The following is a 24,998-nucleotide window of genomic DNA, read 5'->3' as shown; positions in this document are numbered from 1 at the left end:
CCCCCTCATCACCCGTCCTGCGTCAGCTGCGCTTTCGTTTTTCCTTTCAGCCTCATTATGTTTCCAAGGGGGGCCGGCCTGTCTTTCCACTTCCTCCGTTTTCTTCTAGGGAAGAGTCAAAGGATAACGTGTTTCTGTGTTTAGGCCTCAGTTTCTGCACGTCAACACAAAATACGCCGCGTTCACGCTCGCGCTTGCGTTCGCTAGTTTACGCACAGACGTGTATCGTGTTGAACTCTATCGATATAATACAGAAATACTTGTGTATTATTCGTGTGTAAATACCGGTAAGGGATTTTCATGACGTTTCAAAACGTCAACAATACATTGCACTGTCGAACTTTAACTCTTTAACGCCACTTTTTCGTCCCTTCGCAGCTCCCGTAGAAGCTCCAGCGTGGGAGACGTGCGCATGCGTCCTTTAGAGCGCAGCAATGGCGGCCTGCTTCGGTGTGTGTAGGTTACACATGAGGGGAACGGGCAGGCTGCTCAAACTGTGCCCAAGCTCGGATTTACAAGCCCAGTGGTGGCAATCCAGGACCAGCTTTGCGACCAAGGCCAGGGCAGTCACTAAGACGCCGCAAACCGGTATGTTAAAGCGGTATGAGCGACATGTTGGTCCCACAGCTGACAGGCCAGGCTGACAGTAGCATCTCAAGTAGCGAGCTAGCTAGATCTCACAGAACGAGCTACAGAGAGGCACACAATTAAAAAGGGGTTCACTGGGGTCACCTTACTGTAAGCACTTTTACTAAGAGGGCAGTTTGGCAGTTTTCTGGTCGTTGTCTCCAATAAAGGTCTTGTCTAGAGAAGGCACTGCTGTAATGATGGTGCCTGTGATCTGTGTTTCGTGCATGTCTCATGTGTGTGTGCATGAGAGACAGTAATGTGCATATGGGATGGGGATAAGGATGTATTGCAGAGAGTTAAACGGTTAAGGGCTGCAGAAGCTGTAACTTTGGCAGTGGGTTGAGTTTCTGACCGAGGATCTGGCAGCCAAGGCCCACATAGATCTGGTGGCTGGATGGATACTAAGGTGTTTTTTGAGGACTCTAGCATTTGTTCCTCTCTGATTTGTGACTCAGATCGCACTCAGCCGGTTTTATCCCCATGCTGCCTGACTTATAGGTCATCTGAAATTGTGTGGGTTGGTCCAGTGTAGGAGACAACCTGCATATTTCTACTCTTTCTAGTTTTTATTAAATATTCATGTGCCCATGATGCCAGTAGTTCGTGGTGGTGTGGTGATACACAGAAATCATGGTTTAGTTTACAACACAGTTTGAAATGAGTTTGGTACAATCATTTAAAAAAATTCCTACAAAACTCCCTATTGCCTTAGATAGCACTAGATTTACTTTTCTTTTCATTTCAGACACCAATCAGCTTGAACCAAGCTTAGCATGGCATGTTGCTAACTTGTCTTGCTTACAGCTTTTTAAGAAATCATAGCTGTAATGTAATTTTAAAAAAGTGCTCACATTAGCTTGAGTACCAATTGTCCCCACTTTTTAGCATTTTTACCCAACAGCCCCATTTACTTTATTACAGACAGTGGCTCCAACTCCGTAGTATTCTTCAGTGAAATCAGTGTATTGGTTTCTGAGAGTTAAGATGTTACACCACACACCCTAAGTCTGTGGAACTTGTAGAACGAATAACAGAGATGCAGCATAGTCTTACTGACTGGAATATAACACCATACCAAAGCATTGATGTTATTATGAAACTTCATTCTTGGCCTTTTCACATTGTTCATGTTTTGTTCGTCATTCATTTAGATGAAGTATGTACCAAGGGGACCTTTTCCTCGATCCAGGACGAAAGACAAGCTCAAGCTGAGAGGTCTGTCCTGATCAGCTGCCCGCCAAAGATCAATGAGAAAAAGGTTTTAAATTATATATCTAAACATGGAGACATCAAGAACCATTTCTTCTACCAGACCTATGTAAGTACAGTGCTGTAGTAGATTTTTTTTTCTTGTGTGTTTCAAAACTGCCTTACATCCTGCTCATTGGAGGATGCTGAAATGTTATCCTTTGCTCAAGATTAGAAAGACTTTGTCTGGATTAATCCATGTCCATTATTCTCCAGGGAACATATGCTGTGGTTGAGTTCTTCAACAGGGAAAGCATTGCAGCGCTGACTGAGGACTGCACCATACCAAGTATTCAGCATGAAGCTCCTGTGCCTTTCAAATCTCGTCTGCTCACGCTAAAGTGGACTGGGGCAGGCAGACAGCCAAATGTACCCACCACGCTAAAGTGCCATGAGATGTCACCCCCTCCCATTAATGAGCTGGTACAACAGCTGTCCAGACAAGAAAGTGTGAGTTAGCCTAACAAGTTAAGAACAGTTTACTTTTAATCTTAGACTCTGATCCAAGTCCAGTGATTACCATTAACCATTTAGAGCATTGGTCCATTTCTATAATGATAAGAATTATGATGTTGGCAAATTTGGTAATGTCATTCTGGCTAAAGACAAGTGCAAAGTGTTGTCAGTTGAATCTGTTCTCTCTCTACTCCGTTATACTAAGGAGGTTTCTGTCTTCAGTTCTAACTAAACACACATGTTTCTTTGTGTGTTCCCAGATAGATCAGCAGTTGCGGTATCTGACAGAGGTCTACCAGCTGACAGAGGAAAACATCAGCCTGCGCTTCTTAGTTTGCTCGCTGCTCAGAGACACTGCTGCTGCATATTTCCCAGAATGCATTATCAGGCCTTTTGGATCCTCGGTAAACAGCTTTGGAAAGCTGGGATGTGATCTGGACATGTTTCTGGACTTGGATGGGGTCATTGGCCAGAACCAAACACAGGTTAGTAGCTGTTGTATTGTCACTTTTCATTGTAAACGCAGGTCTATGATTAGCATTCCCTAAACCTATTTTTATCACCCAACGCTAGTTTTGCTCTTTTCTCTGTTTGATCCAGTGGCTTCAGGTCATTTGAGGAGTTAAATAGAATGTCCGTCTTCATGCGATGTTTCAGCCGGATATGCTGGCTTTCCAAGTACAGCATAATGTGAAATAATGTTTTGTAGAACCATATGTTTTCATGACTAACTTCATTGTAAAGCGTCTATGGGTATCTACAGTGCAGTGTTTTCTAGAATACAGAAAGGTCTGTGAAAAAGCTCTGTGTTTGTGGTCATAGTGCAGGGCATAAACAAAGTGCAAGTTTGCGGCATTGGCATGTGTGGGTGTCAAACCAGTGCAGAGTTGTGTAGCTGCAAGCATGAGCGAAGGAACAGTCAGTACAGGTCCCAATCAGTTCCAGTCACATCACCCCCACTCATTCCCTTTTAGGACCATGAGGGGGGGGTGGGGGGGGTTTGTTCCATTTGTAATGCAAAGCCAGTGCAGGTTAGAGCTGCCTTCATTTTATTACTGACAGTAAGCAAAATTGAAATGTAATACAAGTAAATGTAAATTTGAGTGTTACAATATTTAGGAATAATTGTAAACATGAAGTGGTGTAAGCTAGACTAATAATCTAAAGAGCTCCAACAGGCAGACACACATTGTCTGAAAAATCCACATCCCTGAAAAAAAACCTGAATAATGCTGAAATAAATAAACAATGAATAAATCAAATAAATAGATTTTGCCAAGCAATGTAGTTTGTTAGCAGAAACTGTAGTTGTCAAAAAATGCATCAATAATTCAATTAACAGCAGTGTTTTAAAACAAATTGACAGATTAAAACAGAATGATTTCCGATTGTCTTGATTGCATTGGTTGTCTAAATGGTCACAATTGACTCATCCTTTTTGTGTGAGTGTGTCCTGTAGTCTTGTTATCAGATTGCCCTTTGTCAAAGGGTACCTTTGTTGTAGGTGCACTTGTGCCTCCATTAAAATTGTATTATTATTTTTTTTAATGGAGTTTTGTTTGAGAATGTTTAATGTTTGTATTCCAGAGTTCTGGGATGTCTCTTGAGTACCAGGTGAAGAGAGTGGGTTCTGAGCGGAACGTCACTCAGAGTATCCTGTCCGTCATCAGCGAGTGTGTGGACCATTTCAGTCCAGGCTGCGTGGGTGTCCAGAAAATCCTCAATGCTCGATGCCCCCTTGTTCGATTCTCACACCAGCCGTCAGGCTTTCAGTGTGACCTCACAGCAAACAACAGGTAAGGTTCTTGTGTAGCTCTGATGTATGTGGGGATTAATCATAATGCTGTTTATTATAAAAGTCTGTTTTATTAAACGTTAAAGGTTTGAATACTAGAAACTACTGTTCATAATCGCCAAAGAGAGCAATGCTGTCAGGTGAGCAATACTGTGTTTTGTTGAGCTATTCTTCCATTTGTCAGCAGTAGTTTGTTTAACCTTTGCAGTTTGGGGTGATGTGTATTGTTGTTTGCAGCCTTCCCATTTATAATGTAGAGGTTCTTTTATCTACATGAGTAGATTCATTCTGCTAGGTCAGAATTAGAGGCCAAAGTGATGCAGGTTCATGAGATCACCGTAATCTCCTTCATTAATATAATATTTATCTGGTGTTGTTTTGGGGAAATTCTTGCTGTTACATTTTTTCAGCTGTTTTTGTTCCTGGTTATATGCATGCTGCCCTAAAATACAGCTCCTCAGTTTTTCTTCAGCTCATGGTCTATATTAATAGTGTATGCATTTGTAATGTCTTAGAAAATCTCCATTATTCAACGCACAGATCTGGTTTCTGACAATTACATTGCTTCTGCTTATTGCCTGTGTTTAAAAGTATAAGAGTTTTAAGAGTATAAGAGGAAGAAAGAAATCTGAATCAGTGGAAAGGAAGTATGTTTGAGTGAGCCATACTGAAACTGGAGTCTCGCACAAAGTGAAGTAAAGACACAAAGTGAAATTTTACTCTCCTTCTCAAGACATATTTTGAAAGTATTAGAGACAATGCATGTCTTAAGAGCAGCTTGGTAATACAACAGAGAAACAAGGTTAAAAAAAAAGGAAGAGACAATTTTATTGACTATTGAATTTTTTTCCCTCTAATTTTCACTTCCACTTTTAATAATCACAGCCTTAAGTTTGTGAGAATGTGGTTCCTGTGCAGCTGTCGACACACAGAAACCTGCACAGTTTTTCTGTAGGGGCTCAGTACCAATGTCACTCAATGGACTGTGAAACCACTGGGAGATTCCCAACACTCTCAGCAAAACTATAGACGATTGCTGCAGGGTGATTAGACTGACTGATTGCAGGAGAAACTCTGAGATGTGAGAAGTAGATTCTTCAGAACTTTTTTTTTTCTTTTAAAAACTGGAAAGACAATTCAGAAATACTGTATATTATCGAACATGAACTTTTTGTCACCCTCAACAGACTTCTCTATCACACATCTCACTTTGTGTACTTTAATTTCCCCCTTTTGATGGCTGTAACTTTATGATTTTGAAGCATTTAAATGTATTTATATTTAACAACACCAAAGTAAAGCCTCCATATAATTGTGTTAATATAACAGTGTTTCAAAGAAAACAATGAGAGAAGCATATAATCTCTTATATAAGAGGTAACATTTGTTTTATGCCCAGGTTCATAAAAATGTACTACCTAGGTGATATAATTAAACATCTATTGTCGTTATTGTGCTGATATTAGATCTTCCAATCTGGGGTCAAAAACAAACTTTTGATGTATGAAGTCACTAATGTCACTAATCCTACAGATATTATGCATTTAGGTTAGACGGACGTCTGGTGCCAAATTTGCAAGTAGCAGTTATCAAATTAAAATTTTCAGCTATGATTTTAGCTATTGGATAGTCCAGTGACCTTTAGAGGGAAAATAAGCAAGGGTCATCAGGTTTTCTTTCAGGTTTTTTCTTTTTACAGCAGGATACCACAAGCAGAGAAACCTTAAAACAAAGAGCAGTGTTTTTCATTTTTGGCCATATCTCTTGAACTTTGAGACTCCCTTCAAACACTTGTTTTTACAACCAATGTCTTCCATTACATCAGTGCTCTGTTAGGTCTGTTTAGCAACACCGCTACCATTTGATTAATAGTTAGCAAAACATGTGAAGACCAATAAACATAAACATTTTTTTAGCTCATCCTCTCAATATTGGTGTCAAAACGTTTGCAAGAGTTTATAGGTAAATTTTAGCATATGTTAATATTTGTGAACAACATGACTGCCATGGCTGTTAAACACCTTTTTCAGGGTCAAGCTTTGTTCACAAAAGTGGTTTCAGGACCAAACCTTGTGTGTCACATGACCCATTTCTGACAAAAAAAAAGGTTGCTCCTATATTTAAATTGTATGGCTATGATGACTTTTTAGTTGGAACTAACCTTGATTAGCCTAATGTATCTGGGAACTGAGTCTCTGAGACCCAGTTTAGGTGTTTCTTCAAAGCAAGTCACCTGATTTCAGTACACTTCATTCCTTTTATTGCACTAACTGGGCAGTTTCCACTAAGAAATAATATAATTTAAATCACATCATTGGTGTGAGTAGTCTCGTTGGTCAGTGGTGGAGAGGACTCCCCTGTCTGTTGGCTTGAAGGTTGCGGATTTAAGTGTCAGTGTCATGTTTGTATTTTTAAATACTGTATTGAGTGTCCTTGCAAATCTTTCAGCGTGGCACTCTTTTCCCTTGTGTTGCAGCTTGCAGCTCCATTTCTTTATTATTATTATTCTTCGACTTTGTGCAAATGTCTCCCTTCCAGTGAGTCTTAGCTTTCAATGACTGCGCTTTGTCCCTAAGACTGTTTAGCTTTCTTAGAGAGAATATGGTGTCGCCCCCCCCCCATGCCTGATATTGAGACATGAACTATTTCACAAGTTACTTTCAAAGAAACTCCCACAAACGTATTTGTTGACTGAGAATGCAGAAGTGTTGAAATATAGTCAAGATGTGAGTCATTAGTTGAGGATTGAGTGGCTTATGACTACCCCCTTCTGGATGATTTGGGGAATTTGTGAAAGTTACGCTGGTTTAGTAATTTGAACTCAGTATATGTATTTTGCACTACATTAAACTGACTTGCTTTCATGACTACTTAGTTGTCTGGTTTCTATGTAGTGGGTGTTTGTAGTTTTTAATGTGCTAACATCTAAATGCTTCTCGTTCCTGGATTGAGATGGTTGGTTTCTGTGTACAGTGCCTATTGAAATTAGCTGAAATTAGCTGGATATTTTCCTCTTTTATTGCTTTATTAATGGAGGCATGGACAATAAAATACTTTCTTGACAAGAATTTACAGCAAAATGAAAAAAAATTGTCAGTCAGAACATATTTTAACCAAAAAAATAATGCAAAAATAAATGTTTTTAAAGTGACTGACCTAATTCAACAGAGGTCCAGGTGACTGGTGCTAGTAGTTTCACAGTTGAAGTGGAGATCATCTGAGTGCAGTGAATGTGTCTCAAGTGATTGTAGTATAAAGACACCTGTCTGGATGCTCTAGTCACTGGTTAATCAGTATTTTTGTGTTGGCCATGATTCCATTTATAAAAGCAATTAAAAGGGTAAACATCCAAGGTGAGTGGGGAAAAAAAATGCTTTTTAATTTTTATTATTATTATTATTATTATTATTATTATTGAGTTTATTTATTTTTTAGAAAAAGTGAACTTTCTCCCTGAGGCCCAGTTTATGTTAGTTAGTTTTTAGTTGATGCTGGATAGTTACTGTATCGTAAGTCTTAACAACTAAACAGTAACTCTGCAGTGTAAGAAATTCCCCAAACATTTAAAGATTTAAAAACCTACTGCTGGAATTTTAAATGCAAGAAGTTTAAGCATATAATAAATTAAAATGCAAGGATTAAAATATTATAAATAAAATATTTTTGCCTCCATGTGTGTCCACAGAGTGGCGATGAAGAGCTCTGAGCTGTTGTTTGTATATGGCTCGCTGGACGCACGTGTGCGGCATCTGCTGTTTACAGTACGCTGCTGGGCTCGTGTACACGGCATCACCAGCAATATTCCAGGAGCCTGGATCACCAACTTCTCCCTCACAATGCTGGTCGTGTTTTTCCTCCAGCAGAGGACCCCTGCATTATTGCCCACTCTGGACCAGCTTAGAGACCTGGCAGGTATTCACTCTCTCACACGTGTATTCAGAACACTACCTCTGAATGTTTCATGTTTTATGCATCCTGTAAAATATCAGATGTTTTTGGAATGGCACTATTTTTACATATATTTTTTGTCTTTTGGCTATATTTATGCTTATCTTTCTCTTTGCTTGCACACTTTCTCTCTCCTCTTGTGCATTCCCCTCTGGGCTACCCCCTCCCCATTTATCTGTATTGGTCCTTTTTTTTTTTTCTTTTTTTTTTGGGTCTTCTCGGTAGTGGGTACCTTGGCTCATGGATCAAAGCTTACATCAGACAATTCCCTTTCATGAGTGATCCAGCATGGCTCTAGGACAATAAAGGACTCCTGGCATACATCTCTCCCTCTCGCTCTCTCGCTCTCTCTCGCTCTCACCCTCCCTCTCTCACAGTTATTAGAGTCAACCTCAGTCAAGGGTATTGAAGCCAGTTATGATTTAGAACCTGTCTCCCTTCACAAGGCCACAAAAAAAAAATTATATATATATATCTCACAGTATAACGTGTGTGTGTGTGTGTGTGTGTGTGTGTGTGTGTGTGTGTGTGTGTGTGTGTGTGTGTGTGTGTGTGTTTCCTAGACCCATCAGATAAGTGTGTTATTGAGGGGAATGACTGCACAATTGTCAGTGACCTAAGCAAGATTAAACTTGAGGAAAACACGGACACACTAGGTGAGTACGGTCCTGGATCGTTGCAGATTTGCATTAATGTGATTTTTAAATGAATTACTTTTAAGCAGGTTGTATCACTGGATACACCCACTGACAACCACTAGTTTCATATCAATTATATATTACATAAGGACCTTTCCTATTTTCTCGACAGAGACGCTCTTGTTGGAGTTCTTTGAGTTTTATGGTAGCTTTGCCTTCAAAAAAAGCTCCATCAACATTAGGAAGGTGAGTTACACTCTTAAGTGGCAACGTCCACAATAAGAGTACACACACCTCGATTTCTCTGAGTGTCGCTCAGCATTGCCATTCTGCATGAAATTTCTACTTCTCTAGCCCATGCCTTAAGGCATGGTGCCAATAGGTTCATGTGTATCTGCTCCTATTCTAGTTCTATTCTATTGACAGTGCTTATCTACATTGACTATACAAGCTGTGTTTATGTGTGCATTTGGACATATAGTGAATGAGCAGTTCACTAAAAGATGCTGAAAGTTTACATTCTTTGTGGAAACTTTGTCTAAATGTGATGCTACATGGTGCTTCTGGTATGCAGCTGCCTTTAAGCCTACAGTGTTTGGCTCTGGCTGTTTTTGTTGTTTCTTATTATAGGTCAAAGAGGTGGATCCTCATAATAAATTTTTATTTTAATCTTTGGAACAAACAACCTTTTTTCTTATAAAGAGAGAACTCCGTGTGTGTGTGTGTGTGTGTGTGTGTGTGTGTGTGTGTGTGTGTGTGTGGTGTCAAATCCATCCAAAACCAGAGCCACACTGTGGGGATTTACTGCCTGTAATTCAGTGACCTAGAACACTGTGGAGGGAAACCACCTCTTTAACAGTAAATAAATATTCTCAACTTAATATATTTAAAAAAAAAAAAAAACACTTTCCTGTCCATAGCCACTCGACCTTCTGCCTCTGTCTGTCTATCTACACACACATACACACAGAAGCACACGCACTTACTTCAAGGTTTAGCAGTTTGCTATGACAGTGCTGATGTATTGAGGGACTGCTGCTGTAAACGTCAGCCTTGGCCTCCGGCTGTACCTCTTCTGGGGAAGCCATCATCTGTCCTAAAGTCATTTGTCATCTTTTTATCGTTCTGTCCATCACATCTCACTGAGAGGATGAGCAGTCTCTTCATGGGCCGTTTTGACTGGGCTATTGAATTGTACCTCAGTTTGTGAATGTTGGAAGAAACTTTTTTTTTTTTCTTTCTGATTTAGAGAATTCAAACAGTCAGTCAGTTTTGTTGTTCTTTCTCACCTTGGTGGTGCGTTGAGTCAGGATGAAGAGCAGCTGCTGATGACGGAGCAAACAAAGGATAAACTATACAGCCATTGAGTACAAGAGTGCAGACTGTTTACAGAATAAAGCGCCCTGTGCATTTTTCCTTCACTTGTGTATAGCACCATTTTTCCTTCAATTGAACATTTAATTAGATTTGGTGGATTGTAACATTTAACAATTTTATGTAATCGGTTTTGACAAATCACTGTTGTGTTCCTCTTTTCCAGGGAAAAGAGCAGAACAAACCCGAAGCGGCTGCCCTGTACATCCAGAACCCTTTTGAACCTCAACTGAACGTGAGCAAGAACGTTAATGCTGCACAGCTAGAGCGGTTTGTGACACTATGTCAGGATAGCTCCTGGCTTCTCCAGAATCGGGAAGTGCAAAAACAAAGTGCTGCCCAATCAGCTGGCCAAGTTCCAGCTTGGGGAATGGCTGCCCTCCTCTTGCCTTCATCAGGGAAGTTGAAGGGCAACACGAAGGCAAAACGCAGGCCAACCAAGGTGACGATAAAGAAGCTGCTGCAGTCTCTGAAGAGCAGTGTTGAAGATGCAGGTCAGAAGTAGAATTATGACGGTCACCACCACTAGAGGGTGGCATGCTTCTTGACTATGAAAGGGTCTGCTTGAAGCATATCAAAGAACCTATCGGAATACGCACAGCTGTGTATAGTTTACACACTCCGAGAAGATACAGTGACTGACTGATTCATTCTTGAGGAGTACAGCTGAAGGAAAAGGTGATGAGTTAAAGGGTGAGGGGAGCATCTCTTTGACCCCTTTACATTAACTGCCTATAAAAGGCCCTGCCAGACAGGTCTGTTTTAACCCCAGGATCAGTACAGAGCCACATCCACTGAGCATGCATAACTAGTATGTTTATCACTCACACTCTCAACTGTGTTTTCATAGTTTCAGATTAAGGTGTTGGGGGTTATTTTAGGCTTCTCTGAACTGGATCTTTGAGAGGCTGCGGTTTCTGTTCAACCAGGTCTGTCCTTCTCTTGACTACACACTTGCCCAGTACCTCTTACAAGACTTCTGCTTCTGAAGTGTGTCCGTCAGGCGGTGTTGTTGTCTAGAGCTATATATGTATAGTCTGAGTGATCCTGTGGTCTTTGGAGACATGGACTTCATCTCCCAAGATCAGCGTTCAAGTGTAGATGAGGTGGAAAGGCTTGTCTGCCTTCAAACCCCATGCATAATAATAAACTCTGTTTTATATGAGATTAAATCACACTTTCTCAAAATGCTTTTTTTAATCATTTTCATGTGTGCTACTGTGTTAAAGGACCTGTTTTAAAACACCCATTATAAAGCTGTCTGGGTAGGACTTGATCTGGCATAAGTAGAATCAGACCCCAAACCCACACAAAACCAGAAAGTGGTTGAAACTGGCGACTTGAAGACCAACACTGAAGTTCTGTAGTGATAAGTGAGTTGTGCAAAGGTAGAGAAGGCAATGATTGAGGAAGAGGGTGAAATATAGAGGCCCTGTCCCTTAAGAGCCCTGCTTAAGTGTAGGAGTGCGTTCCAACCAGCTGCTTTTCCGTTCTAAGCCTGCTGAGGTTAGAGGTCATGGAATAAAGTTGACAATATCCCTCTTCAACCCCTTTCATCAAGGGCACAGCTCAAGCAGGGAAGGAGGCTGTTATTGACTTTTAATACCAAGTGAAGAATGGCTCTGAACAACTAGCCTGGAAGGTGAGAAAGAGGCTGAGGTCCCTGAGGGAGGACAATGGAGTGATCAGGGAGGATGTAGAAAACACGCAGAGGAAGAGATTGTGACCGCCTTCTTATGCTTTCTTGTGGAGACCCAAGCCAGTAGTGAATCTTTGCTTAGGAGGTGTTTCTTTTTTTTTAACAGTGCTTCTGAAAACATGCATGAGAAGTATAAACTACCCATCAGGATCAAACCCGGCGTGCAAGGCAATTCTGTGCTAAACCACAATGTTGGCCAGTAATATGAAAATCCACTTTATCAACAGTTTTAACCATCAGAGCACGGCCTGTCCACTGCTGCTAAGCCCTTGGGAGTTTACCCAGCCAACCCTCTTTAAAAGAATGCTGAAATAAAAAAAAAAGACAAAGGGCCAAGGTCGCCACACACAACTTTCAGACCAACCTACGGCATTTCTTGCTACAGTTCGAAAGGAAATCTCTTTGCCAGCTTAAAGATTGATCGTGGCTTTGACCCCTGGCCTTTTAACAGCCGATCTGATAGAATAGTCCCTATAGTTTGGCTATAGCATGAACACACGAATCTATCTCTACTCTGACCTTTCTCTCTCTCTCGCTTGCTTATCCTTGGCTCTCTTTGCTCTCTCCAGAGCCCGAAAGAATTTAGAAAGGTGGCTTGAGGGTTTTAAAAAACAGGAGGGATTTGCAGGAAAAACACTATGTAATGAAAATGGCCTCCACTTTCCCGTCTTGGTGGAATTTTGTCTAAACCTGTGCTTTTTTTTTCTCAGCTTTTTATAGCCACTTTGGAGGCTTTTGCTAGTTAAGCTACAGTTCAGTGTTTTTAAAGTTCCGCTCCAGGTAAAAGTAAACGCTTTCTGCAGAGGAAAATATGTAGATCCATCTCTGTGGCTGTGGCGGTGGGGTTCCAGTCATATTGTTACTTGATTATTACAGTGAGTATGGCTGACAGTTTTAGAAAAATTACTTTCCCTATCAAGTTCTGTAGTGAATTTGGCCTTTCTGAAGTCCTAGCTTTGTGCCTGTCAACTGGGAGAATCTGAGTTTCTGATTAGCTTTTATAAAGAGCTTCAATTCTCCTCTACCCTGAAAGTCCAATAATAAAAGGGTTGATTGGTCACTAGGTGCCACTAACCTTTGTCCCTTACCAACATTCACTATTTCAAAAGCATAAATAAGGTTTTCAGTACAGTAAAGTAGGGCTGGGCGATATGGTAAAAAATACTATATCATGATATTTAGAGACATTTTCCATGATGCATGTAATCAGCAACAGATTCTGCTGCATTTCATCTAATTTAAACCAGTCTAATTGCACTGTTTGTAATGAAACCAGCAGTTGATCAGTGTTTATTAAGCACTAACAATATCCTCTATATGCTAAGAAAAGCATATTGTGTATCGCAATAACAAAATGTACTACAATATGATGAAATGGTCCTATTGGTCGGCTCTACAGTACTGTGAATAGCAATTCACAGCTGTTGCTGAAATGTTGACTGATCATTCTGTTCTTTTGGATAATAAGATGTGTCATTAAAGCAACTATATGTAGCATTTTAACCTTAAAATGACAGCTTAGATTATTGTGATGCTTCACTTGCCTGTAATAAAGGGAATGCTGTCGTTGTTTCTCCAGGTTCAGGACACTGCTATGCTATGCACAAAAGTTGTGAGACACCTACTAATTCATTTCTATTTTTTCTTGAACTCTTGAAAGGGTATTAAAAAAGGTTTATCCTGCTTTTGTTGGAGTAACTGTCTGTACTTTATACGTTCTACAAGATTTTGGAGCAATTCCGTGTGAATTTGATTGCATTCAGCAACAAGAGTGTTAGTTAGGACAGGATGTAGGATGATTGCCACCCCACCTCTTTGCCAACTTGTCTCAGAAGTATTGGATGCACCATCGTTCCAGAGAACACAGTACCACTTCTCCACAGCTTAATCCTGGGGGCTTTATACCCCTCTAGCTTACACCTGACGTTAGGCATTGTTCCAGTAGGTTCATGTTTATCTGCCCCAGAGAGTCATATTCTATTGGTAATACTTCTCTACAGGGACTCAACAAGCTGTGTCCGTGTGTGTGTGTGGGTGCAACTTAAAGTAGATGAATGCATTCATTAGAAGTGGTGTCCACAAACCTTTGGACGTAGTTTCTGTGTGTGTGTTCCCTTCAGAAGTTTAGAATTCAGTGTGAAATTGTGTCTTTGTGCTGGAGAAAACCTGTGAGAGTTTTTGAGGCCTTTCCTTCCTGGTAGGGTTGAGCCAGCCAGCACTGATTAGCTCTGTAATCTGATGGAAAATACTGCCCTGTTGTTGTTTTTAACAGGCTTTTCATTAGGCACACACACACACACACCGCATTACTATTGTAAGACTGAGCCAACTGTGTTTTCCAACAAGTGCCATTCTCTCAGCTGTCTACCTCAGCAAGGCATAATTGGAGCCTGGCACCGCTGGCATAACATGGAATGATGGAGGCATGCTGGCCTGTAGTTCTCTCGGTCTCTCACACACACTTGTCTTTCTCTCTCGCTGTCTGTGACAGGCAACCAATGAGCAGTGACCGCATCAGCGCAATATGGTTTCCAAGAATGGCTCATTCACAGAGCTGGGCCTGTCTCCATTCAAACTCTCTCTGTATGCAGTTATTAATGAGTGATGGGAACAAGCAACCGGACCTTAAATTCACACACACCGGATGAAGCGTACATAGGCCTTTTGTATCTGAGGATGCTGTGGCCCATAGGATAGGCTCTCATCTGTCATAGTAAAAAAGGTCAAGGTCAAGTTGGCAAGGCAATGTGTCGCCCATTTTATTCCTCTGATTAGAGTGTTTGTTTCCTCCATATTGTTTCTCTTTTAATTCCCCTCCGCCTCCTTCATCTCACTTATCGCAGTTCCAGGAAGGAAGAAGTGTGTTTGTATACTGTGGAGAGAAGCTGGCTGAAATTGCTCTTGGAGGGCCAGAGACGACACGGTTTGTTGCTGATAAGGCTTTGATGATGGAGAGGTGGAAACGGGTCTGGATCAGCTTATCATTCAGTCTTGGTGTGAATGCAGATTTGTCCCAGGGTCCAGTTCCGTTACCGTGGTAGGGTGTGTGTGCAATTGCGCACTTCCTCAAAGGTGAACTGAAGGATTTCTGGAAGTGAGTTAACTCTCTTCATTCATGTGCATGTTTTTCACCTTTTATTTATATTTTTTGTTCATTGTTACAGAAGTTTTTTTTTTTTTTCTACTGCAGCTCCTGTAGAGCCCTGGTTTAAACCCCTCATCCTCCTCCTTATACACACAGGACCCTTTTGAAGCATCTTGGAAGTTTGGGACGATTGGGCCTGGGTTTCTTATGCTATTTCTGGCTCCTATTTCTGCAAATGTGCATAAATTGGATTAAAAATAAGAAAAGAAAATAACACCACTTTTCAGGTAAAGGTGGTTCCTAAAATCAGTCCTGGGCACTATGTTCACTCTGCACGTCTGTGTATTCTCTGTTCTCACACATCTGACCCAGCACTTGAGACTCTTGTTAATGAGCTAAAACAGGTGTGCTAGAAAACAAAAGTGCAGAGTGTCAGGTCATTAGGACTGGCCTCTGGTTTATACATTAAACAATGCACAGCTGTCACATGGTCATATTTAGGGTCAAAATAGTCCCACAGATGACTACAGCTTACCTGGCATTATTTAGGGTTGCCATCTTTTCAACAGGCCAAAAACCGGACACCCCTATTTCCTAAACACACTTGGTCAAAAATGTATTAGACTCCCCCCCCCTAACATTGCTCAAGTGAAGAATTCCCCCTATTCACTTTAACATACAAAAAGTATGAGCCTGTGCTATCGATCACACTTGAAACCTGATTGGTTAGCTGAGGAAAACAGCTGGGATTTGACCATGCGACCAAGTGTCTGTGTATGGACATGGAAAAATATCTGTTTAATGTAAATGCAGCAAAGCTCCTTTCCACTAAAATCACCTTTCCACTGTTTCTCAGCATTTAGTGTCTTATTCAAGCAGCAGCAGGAATTCAGACCAGCTTTTCTCTTAAACATTTCCCCAAACAACTGGTAAAAAAACAAATCGTCAGTGTTTTTAGTCACTGGGACAAAGGCAGGAACAAGGTTATCTCCAGTATTCACAAAAACAAACGTTTATCGTGTAACGTCTTAAAGTGTAATGCAACAAAGCTAGCCTGCTACTGTACTGATGAAGGTAAGCTAAATGAGTTGAGTGGTAGTTGTGATTTATGAAGAGAGTTGAAAACCTGAAAACAGGACTGTCCTGGTGGCAGTCGGACATTTTATCAGTACCTTATGTGTCTGTGTTCACTGGGAATAGGATATTCAAATATTGTTAGTTTTAAAATGAGGAATTTTAAAGAATACAAATGGTTTAACACCCAGTCGTATAGTGATAACTATTCTTTATTGAGAGAAAAAAAAAAAAAAAAGCGAGTTGCTTACTTGCTTTACTTTAGTTTCTCTTCTTGTGTACTGATTGTAGGGTTGGGTGGTATCCACTTTTTTCTTTTTTCCTTTTTCATGCAGTCTCAAAATGTTACCTCTGAATACAGTATTACCAGGGGCAGGGAGTAGCGTAAGTTGTGCAAGGAGTGCAGAATGGTTCTAGGTTTATGTGGCTTCCAGACCGTGTTATTATTTTAAAAAAAAAAGCGAAACGTTCAAGGTTAACATTGAACATAATGTCTGTGCCCCTATGCCTGGGCCCATGGTGCTGATTGACAGAGAAGCGTTATACTACACTCATACCAGTGAACATTAGTAAATGGGTATTGGCTTTAAAAGAAAATATGAGGGGAAGGTGGTATCTGGTGTATAAGCCCTACAGTTCTCGTTTAAGGAACCAAAAAGTGGCTCTGCTAGATCATTGTTCCAACCACCCCCTTTAAGTGTAGCTGGTAGCGCTAGATAGACTTGACTGGATAGTGACATATGAAGGATTGAATCTTCATGAAAGTCTTCAGGTTTAGTCCCACCAGTCATCTAGAACCATTTGTGTGGGTGCATGTGTGCCTTAAGGGAAAAACCTGCAGCACTGTCACTCAAAAAAACAAATGGTATGATGGTCATCATACAAGTTTCCTTTGCACTCTTTCTCTCTCACTCACACACACACACATACATACATAGAAAGTAGCAGCAGATGGAATTGGCTCTGGAAGATCTACATGGGCCCTTCTGCGAATCTCAGGTTACTTTAGTGGTTGTGGATCTGTAAGTAATGACATCCATTCCTGGAATCATAAAGGCTGGGATGTCTCTGCTAGAAGCATTAGGGTAGTAGTAGTACTACTAGTAGCTCTCCTGTTTCCTCATTTTATTATTGAAAGACACAACTGTAGGATCTGAGTTCTCTTTTCACGCTCAGAAGACTTTCTCTGTGATCTTTGAGAAGCATGAAGACAATTCCTCCCTTACTTTTCCACTTGGAATGATTCATATCGGATTGTCTGGGTGTCTATTTCTGCAGATGTGAGGGCATCTATGTGGGATGACTGCAGTCTCCATGAACGTCTCTGTTTTGATAATAAAGGGAAAAGTCTTCATAAGTATTAACCATGAAATTCATTTTGATCGTCTGCTCAGCAATTGGCTTGATAAATCAAATGAAGCTGGCAGTAATTGAGATGTTATGGAGATAGTTCCCTGCTCCCTGTCTTATTCACCTGTATTCATTTCTATGTATTAAACAGAGAGGACACTGTATGTCTGCTGTTTTTCTGATGTGACTATTTAATTGAATTAGAAAAGTTTTAAATAAGAGTACAAATGAGTGCGTATTCGGCAGAGCAGTGATCTTGTCCTCTGTATCCCCTGATTATTGTTTAGCTGAATGTTAAATGACTTTGATATTAAGCTGTAAAGTGAGACACGAAGGAGGCCTAGGAAAGGCCTGCAACACACTACTTTACCACGTATTACAGCATTCTTTATTTCTCAGCAGTAAAGTTACAATTTATAGTGCAGCCCATGCATCTTGGGCAAGTCACTTACAGCTAATTTTGTCCATTAATACACTGATCTGAAATATACACAATATAGACAAAAGTATTGAGACACCTGCTGATTTATTGTTTCTTCTGTTTTCTTGTTGGAGGAACTGACTCTACTGTCCAGGAAAGGCTTTCTACTAGATTTTGGAGCATTACTGTAAGGATTTGCTTACATTCAGAAACAAGAGCGTTAGTGAGGTCAGGATGTTGGATGACCTAACATCATTCCATACAACACAGTAGCACTGCTCCACTAGGACTAGACAAGGGTGTGCAATGCACATCTGTGTTAGCGATGGATGCAGCTTAAAGTAGCTAACTGCATTCATTGAATTGGGTGTACAAACATTTTGACATATGGTGTATAATATAGCCTAATATTGTGTAGGTCCCACTTGTGTCCCCAAAACGGATCTAACCCTCCACAGGACCTCTAAAGTTGTCCTCTGGTGTCCGGCACCAAAAAGTTAGCAGCAGATCTTTTAAAGTCCTGTGAATTGCATGGGGGCAGTGGGGCCTCCATGGATCGTGTCTTGAACCTTTGGTGCTGAAAACTACATACCAAGACCACCCCACAGGACCTGCCTGATGTTTTGGAAATGCTATGCCCAGTCGACTAGCCATTATAAAGTGGCTCAGATCTTGAAGCTTGACCATTTTTTTCACACCTTAACACATCAACTCTAAAAACTGACTGTTCTCTTGCTGCTCAATATGTATATCCCACTCCTTTACCGATAATCTATGTTATGTATTTCATCTGTGTTTGTGTTTGACTCAACCAATCAGAGTTTATGAACTGGAGCTGTCCCTTGTGCAAAGTCTTTTATGGAAGTGTTCAGTGTTGTGTAGCTCAGTTTTTCCACTGCTGTTTATGTTTGTAATGTGTGCTAGCAGAGCGGTGAACTCCTCCTGTAAGAGCTGCAGAATGTGGTGTTAATGAGGGGTCGTTGTCCTGTACTGAACCGTGGAGTTGATGAGGGCCAGGATAGTTTCAGCTCCCTTTGTCTTGCCCCGGCTCAGTCGGTGGGGATGCGTATGTGGGTAGACAGGCACAATGCGAGCTCTGTCAGAACTGGCCTTCATCACACATCCTCCCTACTGTCCCACTCCTGTTATGTAAAACCCCTGCATTGTCTGTGTGTACATGGGTTCGCCTGTACTCAGATTGCACTCGTCCCATCTCTGCTGTAAACACAAGCCCACCAGCTCTGGAGCATGTCATGAAAGAATGTAATGTCTTTTTTTTTTGGCCTCAGTTTTTTTGATTAACCCATGCTCTTTGTTTTAGAATATGTTCTGTTTTTAAATGCTGCAACAAAAACAGTCAGTAGGAGGGAAAAATATATTTAGGTCTTTCAAACATTTGAATGCCAGTGTCATTTTGGCATATAATAATGACATTTAGTTGCGACGTGTGGAGGGCAAAACCCAACGTCTGCTAAATGTCACAATGTCAATGTCCACAAAACATAAAATTCTAACATCATTTATGTTACTAAAATATAGTTAGATGTTAGTTGGTTGTAAGTGATGGTGTTCAGTCATCTAAATTCAGCATCTGTCAACGTTGGGAATTGACATTGTTCAGTCCAATGTCTTTCTGATGTCAAATTGACGTCCAGTGCCTGCTAAGATGTTCCAGACACCATTCCACATCTGTTTATCTTAGTTAACTGAAAAGCAATGGGGAAATTCATAATAGTGCATTCTTAAAAAATAAGAAAGATTCTTTAAATGGTGGTATAGAAGAACCACTTTTGGTTCCATAAAGAACCGTGTTTGTGAGTGTGAAGAACTGTTAAAAGATCTAGAGAGCCTGCACTTTGTTTACCAATTTAAAGGTTCTTCACACCTGTGCCCAAGGCTCTATCAGATCACACTGAAGAGCTACTGTGACCCAAACTGCTGAAGAAAAAGGCTTCATAATGCACTGTGCAGTAAGTGGCCCCTGTTGCGTATTGAGCTGACCCCTCTCAACCACCAGCAGAGACCTACAGTGGGCACCTGAACATCACAACTGAACCAAGGTGCAATGAAAAAAGGTGGTCTGAGCTGATGGATTATGTTTCCTGGCATGTGAATAGCCAGGTGTGTGTACGTTGCTTACCAGGGGAAGAGAAGGTCCCAGGAAGCACTGTGGGAAGAAGCTAAGCCGGTGAAGGCAGTGTAATGCTCTGCTCAATGTTCTAGAATGGTTTGAGGACCACAAAGATCTAGGGTGTTGACTTGGCCTCCAGTAATGATATCATAGCGGACGCTTCTTTACAACTTTTGTATAACTATGGGGTGAATAACTAACTATAAAAAAGTCAAGGTTTAAATTCATGGAGTTTAAATGTTCTTAACCTGGTTGGTTGTTCTGTAGTTGTGAGTAATTGTGAGGTTCTGTACTATGGATTCTCAAGTGAGTGACAAGAGTAATTGAGGGTAAATGAGCAGAAGTGTGCTGTATTTGGTCAACACGGTCAGCTCGGGTCACATGAACAATGAGGTCTTTAGTGCTGTCAACCAAAATAGAAAAATTATGAGCAAAGGGCAACACTAAGTGGAAACACATGTTGTTGAGTTGTTGTTTTTTTTTTTGCTCCATTAAAATTGTGTACACTGCCTGTCAAATGTTTTAGGACATCTTACCTAAACTTTTCAATTTTGAGTCTAATTAAAATTTTCACATTTACTGTTTTCTTTTCTCAGTGAAAGTATAAAAGGGTATTGGTAACAAACTGCTGTTGAACTGGGATGTAGGGGTTTGTTTCACAATGCTCAGATTCATGTACAAAGTCTTCCTCAGGGTGAAGTGATTTTGTCTAAACAATGACTTGTCTGTTTTCTTTTCTAAGCTGTTGTTAGAAGCTCATATTGAACCTCTTTTGAAGGTGGTCCAAACAGCTGAAAGGCTTGATGGGCCGTGAAGTCTATTCTGATTCATGGAGACCACATGGATCATGTTTCTGGAGAATATGCAGTCTTCCATTTGGAACTTCATTCTTTTTAATGGCTTGTCCATGATATTTTTCGATGTATCCATCCATCCATCCATCCATCCATCTATCTTCTTGCTGCTCATCCTCTTCATCTTTTACCAACTTTTCTCAAGCATAATCGTCTTTCCAATGGACAGGTACTTCTCATACCATGTTCTCATGATATGTGGAACTTCAGTTTGATTATCTGGCTTGAGTGAGGGGTAGGGCAAATATTTAGATTTTAGAAAAAAATGCAGGAATTGTCACCGGATTTACCCAGCAGTCAATGATCCAACATGTTGTGATATTAACAATAAAGAGCAATATTAATCTGTATATTGATGATTGGAGTCAAATAAACAATATAGAAGGAAATATAATTCAATTCAATTCAGTTCAGTGTTTATTTATATAGCACCTGGGCTGTTTTCTCTCTGATAGTCCAGACCTCAGGTTCAGCATATCTTAGTTATCATCGTTGTAAAAACTAGTCTCACGATGTTCATAGCCTTAAAGTAACCCAGTGTTGAGAAGCTCATGTTCTCCTTTCTCTTTCAAATACAGATTCTTGCTCTTAACTGCTACTTTAATAAACACAAGCTCATGTTTTATTCAGGAATTTTATGTCTATTTTTTAAGAACAGCTGTTTGGAATTAGCTGGGCATCAGCATGAGCACTTACTATGAATTTGAAAACCATACATCACATTGTGACTGAATTGCTCATCAACACAAAAGATGGCAGCTACTTTCCTGTTCGGCCAATCTTAGCCTAATGCTCTAGACTTCATGTTCATGGTAAGTTAGATAATTAGCATATTACCACCTTACCAAATCAGGAACAGGGTTTAGGGCAAAAGCCTAATGCTGGTGTTACCAGTAGAGCACGCTTTCTCCTTTTCTATCCAATGAATATGGTAAAAAAAAGCCAAGGTAATTTACAAACTGATCTGACAGAAGCTCAGATAAAGGAGCCATCAGGCTGATCTTTCACACTGGATTCTTCAGCACAGAAGAAGATTCAGGAGCCCAGATCCAACCAAGTTCCTAAAACAGAATTGCAGCATTAGAATCATCAAAACTGCTGAAAAGATTGAAGATCTCAAACATCACACCCTTTCCTCATGATCTTGTGCTCTATATTACCTAGAACCTATCTAAAACATTTCAGCAGTTCTAGACAAACCTTCCACTCTATTACTGTGAACTGTGATGCTGCTGTTCACTTACTCTCACTGAAGTCATTCACAGAGTTATGTTGATGTTCCAGCATCAACGAATAAGCAGGAACACAATCTGCAGAAAAGAACATTAACAGGTGTAAAATAGAGAACTCTCAGTGCGAGTGTCTCTTAATGTTGACATGTCCTACTATGACTTAACAAGGCTCACAGCTGACAGTGGAGACTATGAGGTTATCAAAGTAGGCAGCATAAAGAGTTAGCTCTCCTGATAGCAGTTCAGTTTTACATGCCAACAAACAGAAAGGTTTGCTATAGCTTTGCCCACATCAAGCTAATAAAATATGTAAGCTAAGGGTAGCCTGTCTTAGTCTTAGCCTGAGTTAAAACTGTTAGCTAGAGACACCTTGTGATAACCTGCATTAAATTTCTCAGCTAGGGGAAGCCTGTCTTAGTCTGAGGTAACACTACAATCTTATAATCTAACATGTATTAGCAGTTTTATATCACACACACACACACACACACACATATATATATATATATATATATATATATATATATATATATATATATATATATAGGCACTGGGCCACCACAAAATGCAGAATTTCCATGCGCACAGTTCAGACTAATGCATGTGTGCACATAAGTGGGGGTACAGGTATATAATATATAAGGAGAAGTAAGTCCAGCATAAGAATAATAGTCATGAATAAACTGCTGGTGCAGTGGATCCGTATCCCCCCAGTGTTTCATATCTGCAGACTGTCTGAACACACTCAGCAGCTGTTTGTTATCTGCTGGTTGTTTATCTGCTTCAGAGAGTCCTATTCTTTTGGCAGTACTACCTCTCTAAAGGGATTTTAACAGCTGTGTCTAGTCAGAGAGTGGAGGCACCAGGTAGGGTCTTAACAATATTATAAATTAGAGACTGAACCGCATTACTATAAAGTAGCTGACTGGCAGGCCTTTCTGAACTTAGGTGGAGTCTCCTGTTAGACAACTCATCCCAAAGCTACTTGATTGGGTTTGCTATTGAGAAGAGGCATCCACAAACTTTTGAACATATAGTGCAAATCCAGCAGTGTACATTCCCCCAAATTCCGGGCTGTGTTTTTTACTGATAGTCCAGACCTCAGGTCCAGCATATTTCAATTACCATGATTGTGAAAACTAGTGTCGCAATGCTTATTGCCTGAAAGTAGGCCAATGCAAAGTAAAGTAACGTATTTGGAATATACAGATTTCTGCTTCTTACTGCTCTTTTAGGAAATACAGAAACTCTTGTTTTACTGAGGATCTTTACATCTAATTTTCAGAACAGCTGTTTGGAATTAGCAGGGAATTAGAAGCAACTACCATGAACTTGAAAACCAGCACTGAACTACATACAACTTCAGAAAGCCACAAGCTTGCAGCTGCAGTTCAGGGTTTGTACTTTACTGTGGGTGGGGCTTTATACACAGAACTGATGCCCAGTGTGTTGAGCTTCTGCTTGCTGTATTTAAAACCCAACAAAACAAGATATCTATCAAAACGGAAAATGGCACGTCCCTGCGCCCATTATGATAAACAGAACTGATCAACTGTCTGGTCAATCTAAGCCTGATTCTCTAGACTTCATGTTGATGGTAAAGTCAGCTAATTAGCATATTACCACCTCACCCAATCAGGAACTGAGCAAAAGTAACCAGAAATGTGAAAACCTGCTTTAAAACTGAGCAAAGGCCCAGTGTGTCTTGCTCTCCACTCACTGTGGGTGTGGTCTGTGAAAGGTTTGTCTATGTGGCGTCTCGTCTTCTTCTCAGTGCATACGAAAAAGAGACGCTGTTGCACTGCAGAATGAAATACCTTCCAGAAAAAGGAAAACATTTTTTATAGCTTTTCGTAAACGGTTTGTGGTGGAATTTTCTCAATTTGCATATTTTGTTCTCATTCTCACTTTGATTGAGAGTGTAGTTCATGCTACAAGCCTTTTAAAGACCTGTCTTAATTGCAGTTTCTGATTGGCTACTTCACTTAAAAAACATGAAAACATATTAATAAAAAAAAAAAAGTCACCATTGTCTTGAATCAACTTCTGGTTTAATACAGCTCCTAAAGTTCAAAGCTGAAGTTGCTGGTCTGAACTGAGCTGCATGGCAGAAGGTAAACCAAGCTAAACTCTTCACGTTGATGGTAACTAAGTTAATTAGCATATTACCACATTATTCAATCAGGAACTGACCAAATGTCACCATCAGTATGAACCCAAGTCATAAATGTCTTATCTGTCTTATAACATAAAGAACTTTATAAGTCTGGGTTGGGCCAGTTTCCCCTCGTTCTCCACTCAGTGTGGGTGGGTTTGTGGTTGATCCCAATACTGGCATGCTGCAAGCCCTGCCTACTGCAGGTGGGGCTAGAGGTGCAATGCCTCTGCAGGCATGATTGGTTTCCCCATCGTCTAAAGGATGTGGGGGAATATTGGCTAACCCAGATTTACCCCTCCTCATTCTCTGCCCTAGGTGGTTAGGGTCAGAAGATGCCCCAGGCCTGAGAGGGAGTGAGCTATTGCCCGGAGCTGGGGGCACTACATTGCTCCTGGTAAAGGAGAGCCGTTCAGCATTTCCTGAAGAAAACAAAATAAAAGAATATATATATATTTTTTTATCTGATAAAATGGAGTTGGAGGTTCGGATGCTGCTACTTAGTCTGCAGCACCAGTCTTCTCAATTGCAGTGGAAATATCATAGATTTTAATCTTTTTTTTATCCTCACCATCATTGAGAACACCGTTCACATCACTTGCCTTTTAAACACTTCTCTTAATCACCACCTCTGATTGGCTACTCTCTCATTATATATGCAAATATATATAAATATATACAAAAAGGGTGTGTCAGGTGGAAAAATAGTGGTTAAAGCTGTGGAAGTGTTGCATCATAGATTGCAATCACAGAGACAGAAGCTCCGATAAACGAGCTCTCAGGCTGATCTTGTAGACAGGACTCTTCAGCTCAGAGGAGGAACCAGGCAGTTTTCAGGACAGGATGAAAACCCAGAAACCAGGTTCCTGAAACAGAACTGCAGCTTTAGGAACATCAGAACATCTGGA

The 24,998-nt window shown here is 40.5% G+C and overlaps 2 protein-coding genes across 2 annotated transcripts in view; both read left to right on the top strand.

Annotated features, from left to right (window-relative positions):
- svila (supervillin a) overlaps positions 1–24,998 on the top strand; it is a 316,503-nt gene that overhangs the window by 129,925 nt on the left and 161,580 nt on the right. The gene's annotated exons all lie outside the window — the stretch shown is intronic.
- On the top strand, positions 115–11,311 carry mtpap (mitochondrial poly(A) polymerase). The gene is made up of 10 exons (XM_072667375.1): positions 115–287; positions 379–588; positions 1,782–1,948; positions 2,095–2,328; positions 2,595–2,819; positions 3,922–4,130; positions 7,815–8,041; positions 8,641–8,733; positions 8,888–8,961; positions 10,256–11,311. Exons 2-10 carry the CDS (start codon positions 435–437, stop codon positions 10,592–10,594), a joined length of 1,722 nt encoding a protein of 573 aa, XP_072523476.1. The 5' UTR covers positions 115–287; positions 379–434; the 3' UTR covers positions 10,595–11,311.

Source organism: Salminus brasiliensis, chromosome 22 (assembly GCF_030463535.1).
Source record: "Salminus brasiliensis chromosome 22, fSalBra1.hap2, whole genome shotgun sequence".
NCBI classification, from domain to species: domain Eukaryota; kingdom Metazoa; phylum Chordata; class Actinopteri; order Characiformes; family Bryconidae; genus Salminus; species Salminus brasiliensis.
The sequence above is the reverse complement of the archived record's forward strand: the minus strand, read 5'-3'. Positions and strand labels throughout refer to the sequence as shown.